This window comes from Narcine bancroftii, chromosome 5 (assembly GCF_036971445.1).
Source record: "Narcine bancroftii isolate sNarBan1 chromosome 5, sNarBan1.hap1, whole genome shotgun sequence".
In the NCBI taxonomy this organism is placed as follows: domain Eukaryota; kingdom Metazoa; phylum Chordata; class Chondrichthyes; order Torpediniformes; family Narcinidae; genus Narcine; species Narcine bancroftii.
In genome coordinates, this window is record NC_091473.1 from 13,747,521 (window position 1) to 13,767,185 (window position 19,665).

The following is a 19,665-nucleotide window of genomic DNA, read 5'->3' on the forward strand; positions in this document are numbered from 1 at the left end:
GCTGCTCCCATGAGCAGAGGAGATTCACAGGGTGGGGGGGGGGGGGGGATGAGTTTGATAGGTTGGTAAGCGAATCTTTTGTGAGGCTGGATTGGGTTTTTATTACTGGGCATGCCATCACTTTTATAAATTTTGAATTACTGACTTCTAATTTCTCAGATGGTCAAAGATATTAAGGTCTCATCTTGGAATATCTCGGGGTTGAACCATGAGTTAAACATCAAAAGATCTTTTCACAGTTAGAAAGTATCAAGTACAAGAAACTCATCTTTGTGTATCTGATACCTCATGCTTTTTGAACTTTTGGAAGGGACAGCAATTTCATTCAGCATTTATGGCTAAATCTAGGGAAGTCTCAATCTTGATCAATCAATCAGTGCTGTTTATTAAATATAAGGTCATCGCCAACACTAATGATTGTTTTCTTATTCTGTTTGGTAAACTATATAATGAGCTTTACATTTTGTTAACATTTATGGTCCTAATACTGATGACCACATTTTTTTTTTTAAATGCTTCTTTTCTCTTTTACCTGATTTAAATATGTACTCTTTGATAGTAAGTGGTGACTTAAACTGTTGGCTCTATCCAGAACTTGCCTGCTCATCTCATAAAATTACTAATTTAAACAAGTCAGCTATACTCAAATTCTTTTTTGCTACAATCTGGTGTTATTAACATATGGAGATTTCTCCATCCCGATAATAAGGAATTCTAATTTTTTTTCTAAGGTCCATCATACATATTTACATATTGATAACTTTCTTATGGACCAACAATTAATTTCTTCTTTTGACTTATGTACTTATGAGAGAATATTAATTTCTGACCACTCTCCAGTGATTTTGTCTATTAATATCCCGGATTTACTAGAATTACTAAACAGTGGTGGTTGAATACTCTTATTACTGGACCCTGATTTTTTGAAATTCACGAAGGATCAAATGCTTTTTTTTAGTAAAAATTTATTTTCAGAGGTTTCTATTTTTGTAATCTGAGATGCTTTTAAAGCTTTAATCAGAGGTCAAATAATTTCATTTATGGCTGATGTTAAAAAGAAAGCCAATTCTGAGAGAAATGGTTTGGCCAATCATCTGAAGTGTATTGAACAACAATATGCCTCAACTCCGAAACCCGAGCTTTTTAAAAGAAGGATCAATCTTAAACTAAACACGACTTGCTTCTTACATACCCTATACAGATCCAACCTTTAAAGAGTAAATCTAAGTTTTACGTGCATGGAGAAAAGGCTGGAAAACTTTTAGCTGGCCAAATTAAAAATTATAAATCTAAACGGCTTATTACTGAGATTCGTAGAAATGAAGGTAAGATTACTAATGATTATGCTGAAATAAATGCTATTTTCTCTCAGTTTTACTCTAAGTTGTATACTTCTGATTCAATCAAAGACTGTACTTCTATGTTGCATTTTCTGGATAGGTTGACTATTCATACAATTTTTTCAGAGAGTAAAATAATGCTGGAGCAGCCTACCTCTGAGCAGGAGATTGCTGCAGCTATTAACTCTTTGCAGACTGGTAAGGTCCCTGGTGCCGAAGGCTTCCCAGCAGAGTTTTACAAAACATTTTCCCATTTACTGATACCTCATTTGGATTTGGTCTTTAGAAATCTCTTGGTGCCTGCCACATTGGCCACCGCCAGTGGGCTGATATGGCCTCAAACCGTGCATCTTGGCGCCTCACAGTTTGGCGGGCAGCAACCTCCTTTGAAGAAGACCGCAGAGCCCACCTCACTGACAAAAGGCAAAGGAGGAAAAACCCAACACCCAACACCCAACCAACCAATTTTCCCCTGCAACCGCTGCAACCGTGTCTGCCTGTCCCGCATCGGTCTTGTCAGCCACAAACGAGCCTGCAGCTGAAGTGGACATTTACCCCCTCCATAAATCTTCGTCTGCGAAGCCAAGCCAAAGACAGAGAGAGAGTTATTGGGAATTGTCCAGAAACTTTTATTGAAGTCTCAATCTCTATTATTGCTAAAAAGAATAAGGATCCATTAGACTGTTCCTCCTAAAGACCAATTTCCATTCTAAATATTGACACTATGATACAATATTTCAGCTTGTAGGTTAGAAAATATCTCTGAGGATCAAACTGGACGCCATTCACACTTTAATATTCAACATTTGTTAGGTATTCTTTATTCCCCTATAGTTTTGTCCTCTTAAATGTATTATTTCTTTAGACACTAAAAAAGCTTTTGATAGAGTGGAATTGGAATACTTGTTTAGTGTATTAAAGAAATTTAATTTTGGCCCCCAATTTATCAATTGATATATTTATCTCCTACAGCTTCAATTTTTACAACAAAGAAAAAGTTGGATAGGTAATATGGACGGGAGAGGTGTGAAGGATTATGGGCGGAATGTGGGTCAGTGGGATTAGATGGGAAAAGATGTTCGGCACGGACACAATTAAGGCCGAACTGGCCTGTTCCTGTGCTGTAAATAGTTATGTGGTTAAATCCAAATATTTTCGGTTGTTACATGGAACCAGACATAGTTGCCCTTTAAGCCCATTACTATTTAATTTGGCTTTAGAACCACTTGTGGTGCCCTTTCAGCAATTGACTGAAGGTGTCCATAAGCAGACGATCATTTGTTGTATATATTGAATCCTTAACGATCGATTCCATCTATTTTATCCTTTATCAATTTGGTCAATTTTCAGTTAGAAATTAAATTTGCAGAAAAGTAAGATGTTTGTTTTGAACTATTCCTGCTCTTTAGACACCACTATTCTTTTCAAAATAGTTAAAAATCAATTTAACTCTCTAGGTTTTACGATTACAAAGAAATCCAATAATTTGTTTAAAGAAAGCTTTCTTACCTTAATGAATCATGTCAAGAAGTCTGTGACACAATGGTCCCCTCTTTCAATTACATTAATTGGACACATCAATATTAATTATCAAGATGAATATCTGACCTAAATTTTTAAAATTTTTTTAAGCTATATTTGGTTTTTGTTCCCAAATCTTTTTTTGATTCATTGGACTCTCTCATCTTTTCTTTTATAGGGAAAATAAGTGCCCCCATTTTTAAAAAAAAATTTTTCCTTCAATAAAAAAGAGACTTGGCATTACCCGACTAAGTTTTATTATGCGGCAGAAAATTTTGCATATGTTATTTTTTTGGATCCATCTTCAGGAACATCGAGGTGCTTTAAGATAGATTAATTTAGAAATTAAATCTACTAAAAGGTATTCTCTTCTTCCGATGTTGGAGCACCATTACCTGTTTTGGCTTCCAATTTTACTGATAATTTTATTGTCAGACTTGCATTGAGTATTTCATTTCAATTCAGGAAACATTTTGGGTACCATAGATTTTTATTAATTAGTCCTATTTTAGGTAATTCCTTCTTTTTACCTTCAGTTCAAGATATTCGTTTCCATTAATAGTAAAATTTAGGTATCCAATCCTTTTTAGATTTTTTTAATTGCTTGTGTGGTGGTGCACACAATTAATGAACCAGCTCTGTGTGTCATACGCTCATCGGTGGTGCATCCGCATCAAGCATGGCACCGCATGTTCGTCTCCTCCGGCGGAGACTCTGGGCCCATACACACAGATTGTGCGGTGGAATCACATGGGCACAGCTTATGGTGTAGGGGCGGAACTTCTGGTGACCTTAAACAGCAGTGTGTGAAAGTAAAATAAACCTTTGAGTGAAGACGAGCCCACCGACTGCTGGTCTCCTTTGTTCACTCCATTAGTGCTCTGCTACACTGGTGATCCTGACGGGTTCAGACATCTCTGAATCCATCAGCATGGATGCTGCAAAAGTTAATGCCGTGGTGCTAAAACCACCTACTTTCTAGTCACTCCACCCCCCGCACTTGGTTTGGTCAGATAAAGCAAATCACCTTTGACTACACCAAATACTGGACTAGGAAACTGCAACCAGAGTGGACGACCTCATACAAAACCCACCGGAGGAAAGTATATACAACACGCTTAAAGTCTATGCTCATCAGCACGTTTGGACTCTCCAGGTACGAGAGGGCAGCCAGGTTCATGCACCTGGACGGCCTGGGAGACAGAATGGATTAAATGCTCACACTGGCAGAGGGCCACAGACCATGCCTTATGTTTGAGCAGGTGTTTTTAGAGCAGCTGCCAAATGACATCCAGTTGATGCTGGCCGACGCCGATTTCAGCGATCCCAGAAAGGCCACAGCAAAAGCGGACATACTTCGGTGAACCAAGCATGAGACCGAGTTTCAGGTTTGAACATATGCATGCCAACATCGTGGGACCCCTTCCAGCCTCATGGGGTTACCGCTACCTCCTCACCATTGTTGACCACTTCATAAAATAGCTGAAGGCAGCCCCATCAGTGAGACCACAACAAACACCTGCGCCAGAGAACTTCTGTCCACATGAATATCCTCCTTCGGAATCTCCGCACATTTGACTATGGTCCGAGGTGCACAATTCATTTCCACCCAATGGACAGAGTTGGCCTGCCTGCTCCGATCTAAACTGCATCACATGACGACCTATCATCCCCAATTCAATGACCTGATCGAATGTGTTCACAGGCCCTTATGACCCAGTTGACCAGCCCCAACTGGGTGGATGAACGACACTGGGTCATCCTTGGGATCTGCACAGTCCCAAAGAAGGACCTCCAGGTGTCATCAGCCAAGATGGTATACGGTTTACCTCCACCCCCCACTTCCCGGCGAATTCCTGCCTGCAACAGGAGACTGGGAGCGAGAGGGCGCCATAGTGCTCGAACGGCTCTGCAACAGATTAGGCAACCTCGCAACACCTCCATCTTCCCACCATAGTCAGGGCCCTTCCTCTGTACTCAAAGATTTGAAACACCCTGAATTTGTGTTCGTCCACAGGGTTGCCCATTTCCCACCCCTACAAAGGGCCCTTACAAGGTTACCCATAACATTGGCTCTACATTCACTTAGGACATTGGAGGTAGGCAAGAATTTTTCATCATTGACTGTTTTAAACCAGCTCACCTGGATTTAAGCCAACTGGTTTCACCCCTGCAGGCCAAGTTCAGGGTTAGACCCCTTCCCCCCCCCCAAAATTAAAGATCCCTCAAAGTATGGACACTGATGCTGATTCTGGTGGGGGGGGGAGCGGGGGGGTTCTGTGGTGGTGCACATAATTGTTGGACAGACAAACCAACTCCATGTGTCATGCACTCATCAGCAGAGCAGCAACATCAAGCATGGCACCGTGTGTTCATCTTCTCTGGCAGAGGCTCCAGGCCCACATACACATGGACTGCGTCAGACGGACGCAGCTTCAGGAGGAGGGGCAGGACTTCCAGTGACTTTAAACTGCAGCATGGGAAAGTAAAATAAACGTTCGAGTGAAGACGAGCCCATCAACTGCTGGTCTCTTTTGCTCACTCCCCTAGGCCTGCGCTACACTTCTTTTGAACAATTATCCACCAAATTTACAATACCTAAACATCAATTTTTTTTTGTTATTTACAGGTTAGGAACTTCTTGAATTATTTAATTTTGAGGCTTCCTCAGGACTTGGAACCCAATGTGATAGGGAAGATTTATAATTTTAAACCTGATCACAAACTGTTATTATCAGTCTTTCACAAACTACTTTTAAGTTCTATGGATAGTTTACTGGATAGAATTTAAAAAACTATAGGAACAAGATTTTCAACAGTTAATTTCTAAAACCACCTGGGATTCTATTTTGAAGCAAGTGCATTCATCCTCTTTTTGACATTTATAAATACAATTTAAGGTCGTACACTAGGCCCACTATTCCAAAGGCTAATTGGCTAAATTCTATTCTAATCTTTCTTTTAAATGTGATAAATGTACAACTGAAGTAGGTACACTGCTTCATATGTTCTAGTTATGTCCCTCTCTTTCTAATTTTTGGGAAGGTGTATTTTGTACCTTCTCTTTCGTTCTCAATATTACTTTGACTCCAAATCCTTTCCTTGCTCTTTTTAGAACAAGCAGACCAATGGGTCTGACATTGATTGCTTCACAATCCCATATAGGGCTATGAATCTTCGTCCGCGAAGCCAAGCCAAAGAAAAATATTAATGAGATGGAAAGATGCTGTTGCTCCCACTCATACTCAATTGCTATTTGATATGATGGCATGTCTGACTTTAGAAAAACATAGATGCTCCACTATTGCAATGAATCTTAATTTTGTTTACTGATGGGGTTCTTTTCTAAATTATTTTCAAAATTTGTAAGGTTTTGTTTACTTTTTTTTCTGACCCCCCCCCCATTGATTACCTTCATTTTTATTATTAGGTAATGGATTGTTTATGTTTAGTCAGTAGCCTCCGAAGTGGAGGGGGGGGGGTTGGTTGACAATTAGTTTAGTGTTAGTTTTAGTTATTTCTTTTCTTTTCAATGCAACACAAGTCTTATCACCATTTTAATTATTGTATGCAATTTGTTAATACTTTATTATCATGTACCTTTGTAATATTTACTTGATGAAATTAATAAAAATATTGAAAAAGAAAGCTTTATTTGCATAACTCTAGCCATTTTGTGTTAATAAACAGGAGACCTTCTCTACTCTCAAAAATTTCTGCTGATGGTGAATTTTCAAATTGACACAATATAAAAACATTTTTTAAAAATCACAAGATCTGTGACAGAGGTACAGAAACTTTACAGATATCAAATGAATATTAGCTTATATTATAGCAAAAGTTTTGTCATATTGTAGATTGAGTTGACAGCACTTATGTACTACAGCTGATCTTTTAAACCTATCTTGTTTTTAACCATTCATTTTTTATGGAATACTTGTGGACATCAGTAATTTTTTTCCCCTCGGATCAATCTGCTTACAAAAGCATAATTTCACTCCTCTCACTTTGGCCCCTTATTTCTTAAAAAGATAACTCCAGAACCACTTATTTCAAATGTTCTCTCCTGAATGAGTAGAAGATTTCAGTTTTGTACATGGAGTGCCCTCCAAAGACAATTTTTTCCTTTATTTGCCCCTGTGCATTACAGTTTTAAATTTAGAATCAAACAATTCACATGCAATTAAAATGCACATTCCACATTTTATTCAAGGTTATTTATATATATTTTGGTTTGACCGTGTAGATATTACAGCACTTTAAAAAAAATTATACATAGTCTCCACATTTCATGGGCAAAACAATGGTATGTATATTAGTCATGTTTAGTACTTTGTTGGATATCTCTTGCATGCAATGACTGCTTGAAGTCTGTGATTCACAAACATCAAGTGCTAAGCATCTTCTCTGGTGATGTTTATGCAACTATCTTCAGCACCTGCTTACTTCAGGGGCTTGTCGCCTTCAGTTTTCTCTTCAGCATGTGGAAGGCATGCTCAGTTGAATTTGTATCAGATGACTGACTTAGCCATCCAAAATTTTTCAGTTTTTAGCTTTGAAAACTCCTTTGTTGATTTAGCAGCCTGCTTAGGTACATTGTCTTGCTGAAGGATAAAGCACCATCCACTGAGTTTGGAGACATTTGCTTGAACTTGAGCAGATAAGATGTTCTATACACTTCAAAATTCATTTTGCTATTGCCATCAGCAGTTACATCATCAATGAAGATAAGTGTGCCAATACCTATGGCAGCCATACATGCTAACCCCCATAACACCCCCATCACTATGTTTCACGGATGAGGTGGTATGTTTTGGATCTTGAGCAGTTCCTTTACTCTTCCACACTTTGCTTTTGCCATCACTAAGATAATGGTTACTCTTAATCTCATCTGTCCACAAGACCTTTTTCCACAATTCTGCAGGTTTTTAAAAAAACTTCTTGGCAAACAGTAGTTGGCCATCTTATTTCTGTGGCTAACTAGTGATTTGCATCTTGCAGTATAGCCTCTGTATTTCTGTTTATGAAGTCTTCTGCAAACAGTAGTCATTGAGACATCCACACCTGCCCCCTGAAGAGTGTTTCCGATCTGTCAGACAGGCATTTGGGGATTTTTCTTCATTATGATGACAATTCTTCTGTCATAAGTCGTGGAAGTCTTTCCTGGCCGACCAGACCCTCTTTAATTACTGAGCTTACCAGTACGCTCTTTCTTCTTAATGATGTTCCAAACAGTTGATTTTGGTAATCCAAAGGTTTGGGTGATGTTTTTTTTTACTGTTTTCATCTTGTTTTTCAGACTCATAATGGCTTCTTTGACTTTCATCAGCACAACTCTGGTCTTCATATTGAAAAATGGCAACTAAATTCTCCAAAGATGATCAAAAGCTTAGAATCAAGCTTAGCTCTATTATACCTGCACCAGTGAAGCAATTAAACATACCTGAGTACTTACAAACATCTGCAAAGCCAAATGTCCCAAAATTATGGTGCCCTGAAATGGGGGATCTATGTAAAAAAGGTGTAGTAATTTCTACATGGTCAAACCTTAAATTGGTTACTTTTTACTTCCTGTGTATGCTATGTGACCTGCCGAGTTTCTCCAGCACATTTATTTATGGCATTTGACACAGCATCTTCAGATTTGTTTGTTTAACAGGAATAATAAGAAACTTGGGAAAACTTTAAAGAGCAAAAAGAACTACAGAGCAAGTTTTACAGAAAGGAACATTAAATAAGAAATTCAGCAGATTCTGGGGTCAAGTGAAGTACACAAATGTGTGAGAAAAACTCAACAGGTCATGCAGCATACATAGGAAGCAAGGGGTAACCAATGTTTCAAGCCTGAGCCCTTCTTGGTGAATGACAAGTCAAACATGCTGAACAAAACTGGTATGGATGCTGTGGGAGGAGAGAACCTTGATATACTGGTAATCACTATCATTAAAGAGGTGGTGCTGAACAAACTAATGGACATGAAGGTATATTGGTCTCATTGCCCTGATAGAATGCATCTAAGAGTACTGGTTATAGCAACTGTGTCGCAGTGTGAAATGAAGAATGAGAAAATGATCAGACGTGGTCAAGTCGAAGTTCAGTAAAGTCATTCACTCACAGTCACATGCAGCTTTAGAAAACCCCACATGTTCCAAATGACGTCATCACATTGTGGCATCATAATGTCACTCAGAACCTCCTGAGTCAGTTCAATTAAGCCTCTGCTGAGCCATTATTTACCCCCCTCCACCCCAGAACCAGTGAAAGGGGCTAAACCTCTGGTGTCATTACTGTCCACTGCTTTTGGGCGGTCGTCTGCACCTTCACATCAGGGGTTTTGGCAGGCCGATCAAGGTCGAGATGAGGGGGCTTTAATTGGTCAATCATAAATGTCTCTGGTTGCCCCCCCAATGTCCAGTACACAAGTTGCACAATTGTTTCACAGCACTCTGAAAGGGCCCTCATAGGGCCTCTGTAATCGTGTCCCATGCGTACCTCTATGCACAAACACAAACTCACAGTCCCGGAGTTCCTTTAGGATGAAGGGTGTCATTGTTCCAAGCTGGGACCAATTTTCCAAGCTGCTTTAAGACTTCAGTCGATGGCATCTCCTGTCCACGTGCTCCAAGCACGAACTCCCCAAGTGCAATGAGCATGGCTCCATAAATCAATTCTGCCTATGAGGAGTTGAGATCCTCCTTGGGTGTTGTGCTTATTCCCAGGAAGATTCAGGGAAGCTCGTTATCCCAATCAGGTCCCTGGAGGCAGACCATCAGTTTAGCCTTCACATGCCTATGGAACCGCCCCGCCAGACTATTTGACTGCGGGTGGTAAGCTGTTGTGTGGTGGAGCTGCATTCCCAGCAGTCACGACAAAACCTCCCAGAATGCAAAGGTAAACTGTGGACCTGTGTCAGAGGTGATGTGTGTGGGTAGGCTGAACCAAGATACCCAGGCAGAAATAAAAGCTCTGGCACATCAACCAGTCCACGAGTCCATCATAGAAACAATCTATGGCCACCTAGTCAATCTGTCAACGACCGTTAACATGTACCTAGACCCTCACGACACTGGAAGCAGGCTGACAATGTCGATATGTATATGGTTGATTCTGCGCTGTGGTGGCTGGAAGGCTGAAGTGGCGCCTTTGCGTGCCTTTGCACTTTTGTAGATTGACAGTCCATGCATGTCTTTGCCCAGTAAGTGACCTGCTTTTTGAGTCCATGCCATAGAAACTTGTCGGCCACCAGGCGGACTGTTGCTTGAAATGAGGGGTGGAACAGTCCATGAATGGCATCGAAAATGCAACAACTCCATGGAGCAGGGACGATAGGGCGAGGATGATCTGTGGAAACGTTGCACAGGAGAGTGTTACCTTGCGGCTCAAAGGCTACATCCTCGAGTTGCAGGCTCGTGACAGCAGTTCTATAAGCCAGGAATTTGTCATCCTGGTGCTAAGCTTTGGTGAGCGCCATTTAGTCTACACCCAGAGAGAGGGCACATACTATTTGAATGAAAGAGTGAGACAGGGCATCAGCCACCATGTTACTCTTACCAGAGATATGTTTAATCCTGGTCGAAAACTTGGATATGCAAGATAGGTGGCATTGCTGGAACACAGAGGAGGTGATGCTTCCATCTTCATTGATTGCAGTGTATTTGGCAGGGAGACAAGGATCCAGTTCCAGTGGATATGGGGTGCTGAGGCCAAGATTGCAAAGTCTGGGGTTGTTTACAAGGGATTATGGCACTTTAAGCAGAACTGTATCTGATAAAACAGTAATCTGACGTAGATGCTGAAGAAACTCGGCAGGTCAAACAGTGTACTTTATATCGTAAAGATAAAGATACATAACTAATGTTTCTGGGTTATGGACAAAATGTGGGCATGGTAGTGGGGGGGGGGGGGAGAGAGATGAAGGGGAGGAGCACCATCTCACAGGCATATCTCCTATCTCCCTTATCCACTTATCTCAAGCTGTGAGGTTTCTGAACTCCAGGGACACAGGGCTAGCATATGTAACACGATATTTATGTGATATGTTATTTATGATAGGTTTCTGAAGAAATTTATCCATGTAAATAACTAGCTCCATGGTCCAGAGAAATACCATCTCATTTTACTGTACATTAAAAGGTTTATGGTATGAATGACAAATTAACGCAACTTGACTTGGATTGACACTGATGCCTAACTCTAGAAATCCTCTCCTGTTTATTGAGTTTTTTTAAAAACAATAAATATATTATTAAATGTAGAGGGAATTAAAAATGTACGTTTTAAACGACAATAAGTCCAAAAGCATTCTTATCAGCAGTTCACAATTATAAATTGAACTGTGCCATTGCTTCCCATTCAATACTACATTAGAATTCATTTTCTGTGACACATTCAATAGCTGTGCAGATTTAAATGTTAATAACATCAAAAATTAATCTCTGGCTCACAAAATAGATAAGATTTAGTACTCTGCCAAAACAGTTTTTAATCCTCAAGCAAGCTCACAATAATCAACGAAGCTTTAAAAAGGCTACTTCTTGAAATGTTCCTAACATTTCATGTGCTTAAAATGAACATGCTGTGTGATACATTAGTATTCGCATTGAAAGTCAGCATTTTTTCAAGAACTTCTGACAAATTACAACAACCAGTACTCATTTAATCAATAATTAGCATTATATTCACGGTCTCAATATTCAGTGCTTAAATAGAATGTCCACAAATAGTTTCAGCTGGGTAAACCAATAAAGTGAGAAGATAATCCTGAAAAAGATTTTTTTCCTGTTCCTAAAACTAATACTCAGTGCTCAATTTAAATTCCTGCCTCAAGGGAATGCTTAGGTGAAATTCTGGAGTTATGAATCAATCTTCAGGTTCAAGTCTCAACTTCCTTGTGGAAGAAGCTACCTCATTAAATATATTTAAGACACAGTTGGATAGATTTTTGCATAGGACAGTTAAGGGTTATGGGGGAAAAGGCAGGTCATTAGAGCGGAGTCCACAACTAGATCAGCCATAATGTCATTGAATGGCAGAGCAGGCACAATGAGCCAGATGGCCTGATCCTATTTTTTATGTTCTTATGACATACCTTGGTTTGTAGTTTGCTTTGTCATCTGTAACATCATTTGCACAAGTGTTTTCAGTTTTTTTTGCTTTCCTGGTTGACAACCTACACTCTGTGATGCTCCAGTTTAAATATTTAGTTCTACACCTGTGATCTTTATTGCTCTCCCAATGCACTCCAGATCATTAACGAAGCTTTACTGAATTCAAAATCATTGCAGCAATAGCTTGATATATGATCCTGGATCAAACTTAATTAACTATTAGCTACTACAGATGAGGTGATTAACTCCAAATTAAAGAGATCCAGTTCACCTGCACTCCTGAAATTGTCATGTGATAAACTTCCACAAATGGTGATAATCAAAAGAGACCTACCATTAAATACTGAACAAGGATCAATTCAGATAAAGGGACAATTGAACCCTAAATGAAAAGAGACACTCAGCATTAAAGGTGCATATTCTCATTTTGTTCTGGGCAGAAATTGTATGATAGCTAGAGACTTTTGTTTTTCTAATTTTTTATTTAGACATACTGCATGGTAACAGGCCCTTCCCACCCACAAGCTTGTGCCGCCCAAATACCCCAATTAACCTACAACCTCCCTACATTTTTGAAAGCACCGGAGGAATCCCATGAAGACATGGGAAGAATGTACAAATTCCAGTCGCTGGTGCTGTAATAGTGTTCCACTAATGCTAACCGTGCTGTCCCTAATGTTATTTTTTGATTGATCATAAAATAGAGACATGATTAATGACACAGCAAAAGAAATTATCAAGTATTTAACCCTATGGAGTCTGTGTCCTGGTTTTGCAGGACTACCAAAAAGCGCATATACTTCGTGTCCCAGTTTTCAGGGACTGGTTTTATACTCATCCACCAGCTGGTTCATACTGGTGTTCATACTGTAAAAGTTCATCCATGGACCCACTCTGGAGTATGGTTTACATTATGAAAGGTCAAATTTGGCAGGAGTCCAAAGGGTTAAATGTCCTCTCATGAACTTTTCACAATTACTTATTTGATGACTATGGCTGATTCAGTCAGGACATTCCAAAGTGACACTAAATACAGACATCTGGGTGACTTTAGCTGAGAATTGATGGTAAGAAAGAGTGAAGAAGGGTAACTCTCTGATTGGAGAAGACAGGGAGGAGGGTGGGGAGCGGGAGGAAAGAGACAGAGGGATAGGGAAAGAGGAAGTTCAGGGTAGTAGTTGACAGAAATTGGAGCAGTCAATATTAATGCTGTCTGGAATGGAGACTGTCGAGACTATAAAAGGTATTCCTTTAATTTTCAAGTGGCATCAATTTGGCAGAGCATGAGGCCATATGTTGGTGCAGCAATAGTGTGTGGAATTAAAATGGTTGGCTACTAGGAGGTCTTAGCTGTTGCATTGGACAGAGCTAAGGTGCTCAACAAAATGATCTCCCAATCTGCATTAGGTCTCCCCAATGCAGAGGACACTGCATTAAGACCACTGGAATATAGTGAAGGACCCCTACAGATTCACAAGTGAAGGACAGTTTGGGTCTTTTACTCTTCTCCCCTCCCACCTATATCTACCTATTATCTCTTACCTGTTAGCCTATGCTCTTCCCCCTACCCCTATCTCCTCACCTTCTCTCTCCCCCAATCTTTTTATTGAAGCATCTACCTGTTTGGCCTCAGAGCCAAAACTTTAGTTACCTTTCACTTCCTATGAATACTGCATGTCCTGCTGAGTTTTTTCAACACATTTGTGTTTTATATTATTGCTACTGATCTGCTTTCAGAGTTAGAATACTTCAGACCCTGAAGCATTTGGGCAGCACAGTTAGCAAAGCACTTACGCAACATTATAACAGTGCCAGCCACCCAGGTTCAAAATGGGACCCATCTCTAAGGAGTTTCTATGTTCTCCCCGTGTCCACGTGAGTTTATTCCTGTTTCCTCTCACATTCCAATAGACATACAAGGGTTTATAGGTTAATTGTTTACATGGATATATTTGGGCGGAACAGGTTCGTAGGCTGGAAAGGTCTGTTACTGCACTGTATCTCAACAATTTTTTTTTAATTTGGAAGATTGTACCTGCTCTGTCATTCATTATTGTGTTGTGGGTGATATTTTATACTAGTTCCAATTTCCTGCACTAACCATATAATTCCTCAATTCCTTTAATATCTAAAATCTATTGAATTCTATCTTGAACATACTCAGCAAATGATCCTCCACAATCCTCTTGAGGAGGCAATCTCTGATTTATTACCCTTTGAATGAGTAGCTTCTCTTCACCTGTGTCCTGAATGAGCAATACCCCAACTTTCAGACTGTCTCAACTCAGGGAAACATCAACTCTGCATCTGGCACAAAATAATTTTACAGATTTTGATGAGGTAATCAGTCATCCTTCTAAAATCTAGAGAGCATAGGCTCAGTGATCTTAAATTTCTCTTTATTTGAGTCCAGATGTTGGGAATCAATGTGGTGAACCTTTGCTCCAATCCTCCCTTCCTTAGGAAGGAACGTTAGACCTGTACACAATAATCGAGATGCAATCTAACCAACGATCTATATAAATTGAGTAAAAATGTTTTCACTCTTGAATACAAATCCTCATGCTCTATTTTTTAAAATTCAACACACATTCTGACCTATTTGTCTATGGCCTGCTGCCTTCTTATAATGATATTCAAGCAAATTTGAGGAATAGCACCCAATCTTCTGTCTGGATGTGCTGCTGCCTTCCAAACACAAGATAAAATTCTACAACTTCAATTGTTTTCTGAGACTAAATCATTAACGGCCACTTTGAAGCAAGTCATGACTCTGTGATAATGAATCATTATTTATTCCTTCAACGCCATCAGCACACCCTTACCTATTATTTATAAGACCTCGTAATTTTTTTCATCTTTCCTGCCTGTTCACAATTCATTCCCATGGCATCCGTGGTCTGAATTAATCACAGGTATTCCCTTTCTCCAAATCAAAACACAGAAATGCCGGTGAAACCAGCTGGTCTCGCAGTGTCTATAGGAGGTAAAGGTATATTACTAACATTTTGGGCCTGAGCCTTTCCTCAAGGTATGAGTAAAGACAGGAGTCTGTGTTAAAAGGCTGTGGGAAAGGGGGAAATAGGAGGGGGAGGAGTATAGACAAAAGCTGTTAATTGGATATAAGAAAACAAGACATAGGAAAAGTGAAAATTGATTGGGGGAGGGGGATTGTTTTGACTCTGTGAAAGGAGACAGAAGGAAAAGGGAGAGAGAGCAAGAGGAAAGGAGACATAGGGGTGTGGTCCAACAGAAATCAGTCTGTGCTCCTCCCCTCCCATTCTTCCCCTTCCCACCACCTTTTAACACAGATTCCTGTCTCTTTTTTTTAACTCATACCTTAAAGAAGGGCTTAGGCCCAAACATCAGTAATATATCTTTACTACAATCACAGCATCTGCAGACCTTGGTGTTTCATTCACTTTCTCCTATCCAACCATTCCCCCACATTCTCATCAACTTTAAAACATTTTCCATTCTTTATCAGTTCTTTAGAAGCCTGGAACATTAACTATTTCTTTTTTGACAGATGCTGTCTGACCTGCTGAGTATTTATAGAATTCTGTCTCCTCTCCCCACTACCTGCAATTTCACAAGTGTCGTTTGTCTCCTGATGAAGGGTGTCTAACCTGAAATATTGACTCATTTTCTCACCTATTTGCTGAACAGTTCCATCATTTGCAGTACACAAAATGCAGGAGAAATTCAGCAGGTCATGCATCATCCATGGAGAGCAAATGGCAATCAGCATTTTGGATCTGAGCCCTTCTTCAGGTGTATTGAAAATCAGGTGGATGTCTAAATAAGGTGGGGGGGGGGTGGGAAAGAGGAAGGAGAACAGGCTAGTGTGTGACAGGTTGGAGGGGGAAGAAGAGAAAGAGCTGAGGTGATGGAGAAGGGCAGAGGGCTGAGAAAGATAGCTGACAGACAAGAGAAACAAGGGGTTGGAGAGCAGGTGGAAGAAGCAGCATGGTTAGTGTCATGGTGACACAATTAGTGTCGCAGTTACTGCAACGTTGTTACAGCACCAGCAACTGGGGTTCAAATCCAGCGCTGACTGTAAGGAGTTTGTTCATTCTCCCCGTGGTTGCATGGGTTTCCTCTGGGTGCTCTGCTTTCCTCCAACCCTTCAAAATGTACCAGGGTTTTAGGTCAATTGGGTGTAATTGAGCAGCACAGGCTCATGGGCTGAAAGGGCCAGTTACTGTGCTGAATATATAAATTTTAAAAATTTAGTAAGAGTCAGAGGGATGAGGGAATGCTAAAAAAATTAGAAAGATGAGTAACTGAAATTGGCAAGTTCCAGCATTTTAAATTTTTAATAATTTATTATTTTTCCTATTAGTAACATTGTACCACACTTTACTTGCTGTTTAAAACTTGGGTTTTTTTGCTTTATTTGAGTCAATGCATTCACATGAAGTAGTCCGATTAGGCTGTTATTTCTGAAAGAATCAGAATGAACATCAAGTGTGCAAATGTAATCAGTAAAAAGCATGCCATTGGAAGCTACTGATCAATACATTCCTACAACAGTCACATTTTTATTTCAGAGCTGTTAATCAATTATAATTAAAATATTCCCAGGATAGAAATCCAATGGATGCAGCAAATTAAGAGCATAACTTGACTTCTAAATTAATTAAGTTCTTCATCTATGTCAATCAAAGCATGCATAAAAACCATTCTGAAGTAACAAACAAGATAAACCACATCATTTTTTGCAAAGAAATTGACCAGAGATATGAAACAGAAATCTGACTCGAGCTTAAACTCCAAACTATGAATTAAAACCTCTCACTTATTGCTAAAGAGGTTATCTAAGGGTGTACTTGTTATTCAGAAATGTCATAACCAATTAACTATCTGGCTATTCTGAACTCATAATTAATGAACTGTTGTCCTCTAACATTTAAACATTTTGGAATGTTATAACTTTCCACAAGAGAAATTTTTGGTTGAAAATGGATTACATTTCTCAAGATCGTCGTAAGTAAAATGGACCCAGACAATTTTTTTGTTGCTGTCATGGAGCCATTCTAGTTGAAAACAGGTGACGAAAAAACTCATAAGGAGGGAAGAGATGAAATATGAAAGTAGGGTAGCAGATAATATCAAAGAGGATACATAAAGCTTCTTAAAGTACATAAAGAAAAACCAAGGTGAGAAGTTGATAGAGGACCACTAGAAAATAACGCCAGAGAAATAATTATGGGAGACTAGGAGATGGCAGAGGACATAAATGAGTATTTTGCATCAGTCTTCACTATGGAAGACATTAGCAGGTGCTAGATGTCGAAGGGTATCGGGGAAGCAAAGTGAGTCCAGATACTATTTCAAGGGAGAAGATGCCGAGAAAGCTAAAAAATCTAAGGGTGGACAAGTCTCCAGGACCAGATGGATTGCACCCTTGGGTCTTGAAAGAGGTAGTGGTAGAGATTGTGGAAGTGCTGGTCATGATCTTTCTGGAATCAACAGATTTTGGCATGGTCCTGGAGGACTGGAATATCACAAATGTTACCCCATTATTCAAGAAGGGAGGGAGGCAGCAGAATGGAAATTCTAGGCTGGTTACCCTGATGTCATTGGTTGGGAAGAAGTTGGAGCTGATTGTACAGGGATGAGGTTACAGAGTACTTGGGGCACATGAAAGGATAGGCAAAAACCAGCAAGGTTAAAAATCTTGCTTGACAAACCTATCAGAATTCTTTGAGGAAGTGACAAGCAGGCTGGATAGGGAGATGCAGTGGATGTTGTTTATTTGGATTTTCAGAGGGCATTTGACAATATGTCGCACATGAGGCTACTTAACAAGATAGAACCCCATGGTATAACAGGAAACGTGGGTAGAGCATTGGCTGATTGGAAGGTACCAGAGAGTTGAAATGCAAGGGTCATTCTCTAATTGGCTGCCAGTTGCTAGTGATATTCCATAGGGGTCAGTGTTGGAGCCACTTCTTTTTAAGTTGTATATCAATGATTTGGATTATAGAATGAATGGCTTTGTGACCAAGTTTGCAGATGATACAAAGGTAGGTGGAGAGCAGATAGTAGAGAGGAAACATGGAGGTTGCAGAAGGACTTAGATTAAGAGAATGGGCAGAGAAGTAGCATATGAAATATAATGTCAGAAAGTGTAAAGTTATGCACTTTACTATGAAAATATATATGGGGAGAAAATTGAAAATACCCAGATGCAAAGAAGCCTGGAAGTCCTCGTGCAGGATAGCCTGAAGGTCAACTTGCATGTTGAGATGGTGATGAAGAAGGAAAATGCAAAGCTGGCATTTAATTTGAAATGAATAGAATATGAAAGTAAGGATGTTATGTAGAGGCTTTATAAGGCACTGGTGAGACCTCACTGAGTATTGTGAGCAGTTTTGGGCTCCTTATTTAAGAAAAGATGTCCTGAAGTTGGAGAAGTTCAAAGGAGGTTCACTACGATGATTACAGGAATGAAAGGGATATCATATTAGGAGCTCTTGACCTGTAATTACAGGAATTACTCCTGTAATTCAGGAGAATGAGGGGGATTTCATTGAAACATTTCAAATATTGAAAGACAGACAGAGTAGATGTAGAAAGGCTGTTTGCCATTGTCTATGAGAAGACGGCACAACTTCAAGATCAAAGGGTGTCCACTTAGGGCAGAGATACAAATGAATTTCTTTAGCTGGAGGGTGGTAAATCTATGGCATTTGTTACCACAGGTGGTTGTGGAGGCTAGGCCATTGGGTGTATTTAAGACAGAAAGTGATAGGTTTTTGATTAACTAGAGGATCAAAGGTTATGGGGAGAAGATCAGGCAGTGGGGCTGAGTGGGAAAATGGACCAGCTGATGATTAAATGGCAGGGCAAACTCAAAGGGCTGAATAGCCTATCTTTGCTCCTATGTTTTATGGTCTTATGGACTACAAAGTGAAATTGTCAGGTCAGCAAGACCAAGTAGTGCTGTTCATCCTCCTAGCCCACAAAGGTCATGTTAAAATGTAGATGAATTAGCTTTCCCAAGTCAACAGATCATATTTTACTTGAGGATTTCAGATTTTTTCTACCTAGGAATTAATACATTAACTTTGTGTAAATTCATTTAAATTTAATTGTATACCAAACAACATGTTTAGGCAATTTGCTGCATTAAAATTTCTCCAAAGCAATTGCAGTGCCAACAAAATTATCTTTAAGAGTTCAGGATTTGTTTCAGCTGATGCTCTCAAGAGTGAATTAAATACAGTATTCCTCAATTTGAATCTTCAAAGTAAAGCTTGTAAATAAGCCACTTAACATTGATCATCAATTACGGTTTTGTGCTTACCACATACAGTTGCTTCCAGAGCATCACCCAATCTTGCAATGTGGCTGTGACCTCAGTAACAATGCAATCTTCCACTGGAACAACTGTCTCAAACTGGCTGCAAAATAATACACAAAAGAATGTTTTAAAATTTCATTAATTTTTACAACAAATAACAAAATTAATCCTAACATAAAATTATTTTAATTATCTGCCTAAAATCAGTCCATCAAATAAATGGGACCCAAAAGTATCAGACAGATGTTTTCTTTGTAAGAAGGAAACGGAAACAACAGAACATGCAATTTGGGCATGTGAGAAAGTGGAAAAATTTTGGGAAGATCTAAACCAGGTATTAAATAAAATCACAAAAAGCAACATACCAAAAAACCCAGAGATCTTT

At 39.5% G+C, this 19,665-nt stretch overlaps 1 protein-coding gene across 18 annotated transcripts in view; it reads right to left on the bottom strand.

The window, feature by feature from the left end:
* dock3 (dedicator of cytokinesis 3) overlaps positions 1–19,665 on the bottom strand; it is a 939,092-nt gene that overhangs the window by 697,476 nt on the left and 221,951 nt on the right. For 17 of the 18 annotated variants that reach the window (XM_069936839.1, XM_069936837.1, XM_069936835.1 and 14 more), the window contains one exon: positions 19,284–19,380. In XM_069936839.1, the coding sequence (XP_069792940.1) occupies positions 19,284–19,380 (97 nt within the window). Of the gene's footprint in view, positions 1–8,976; positions 9,013–19,283; positions 19,381–19,665 lie in introns of those variants that run through there. The other variant, XM_069936840.1, reaches the window with a different exon arrangement.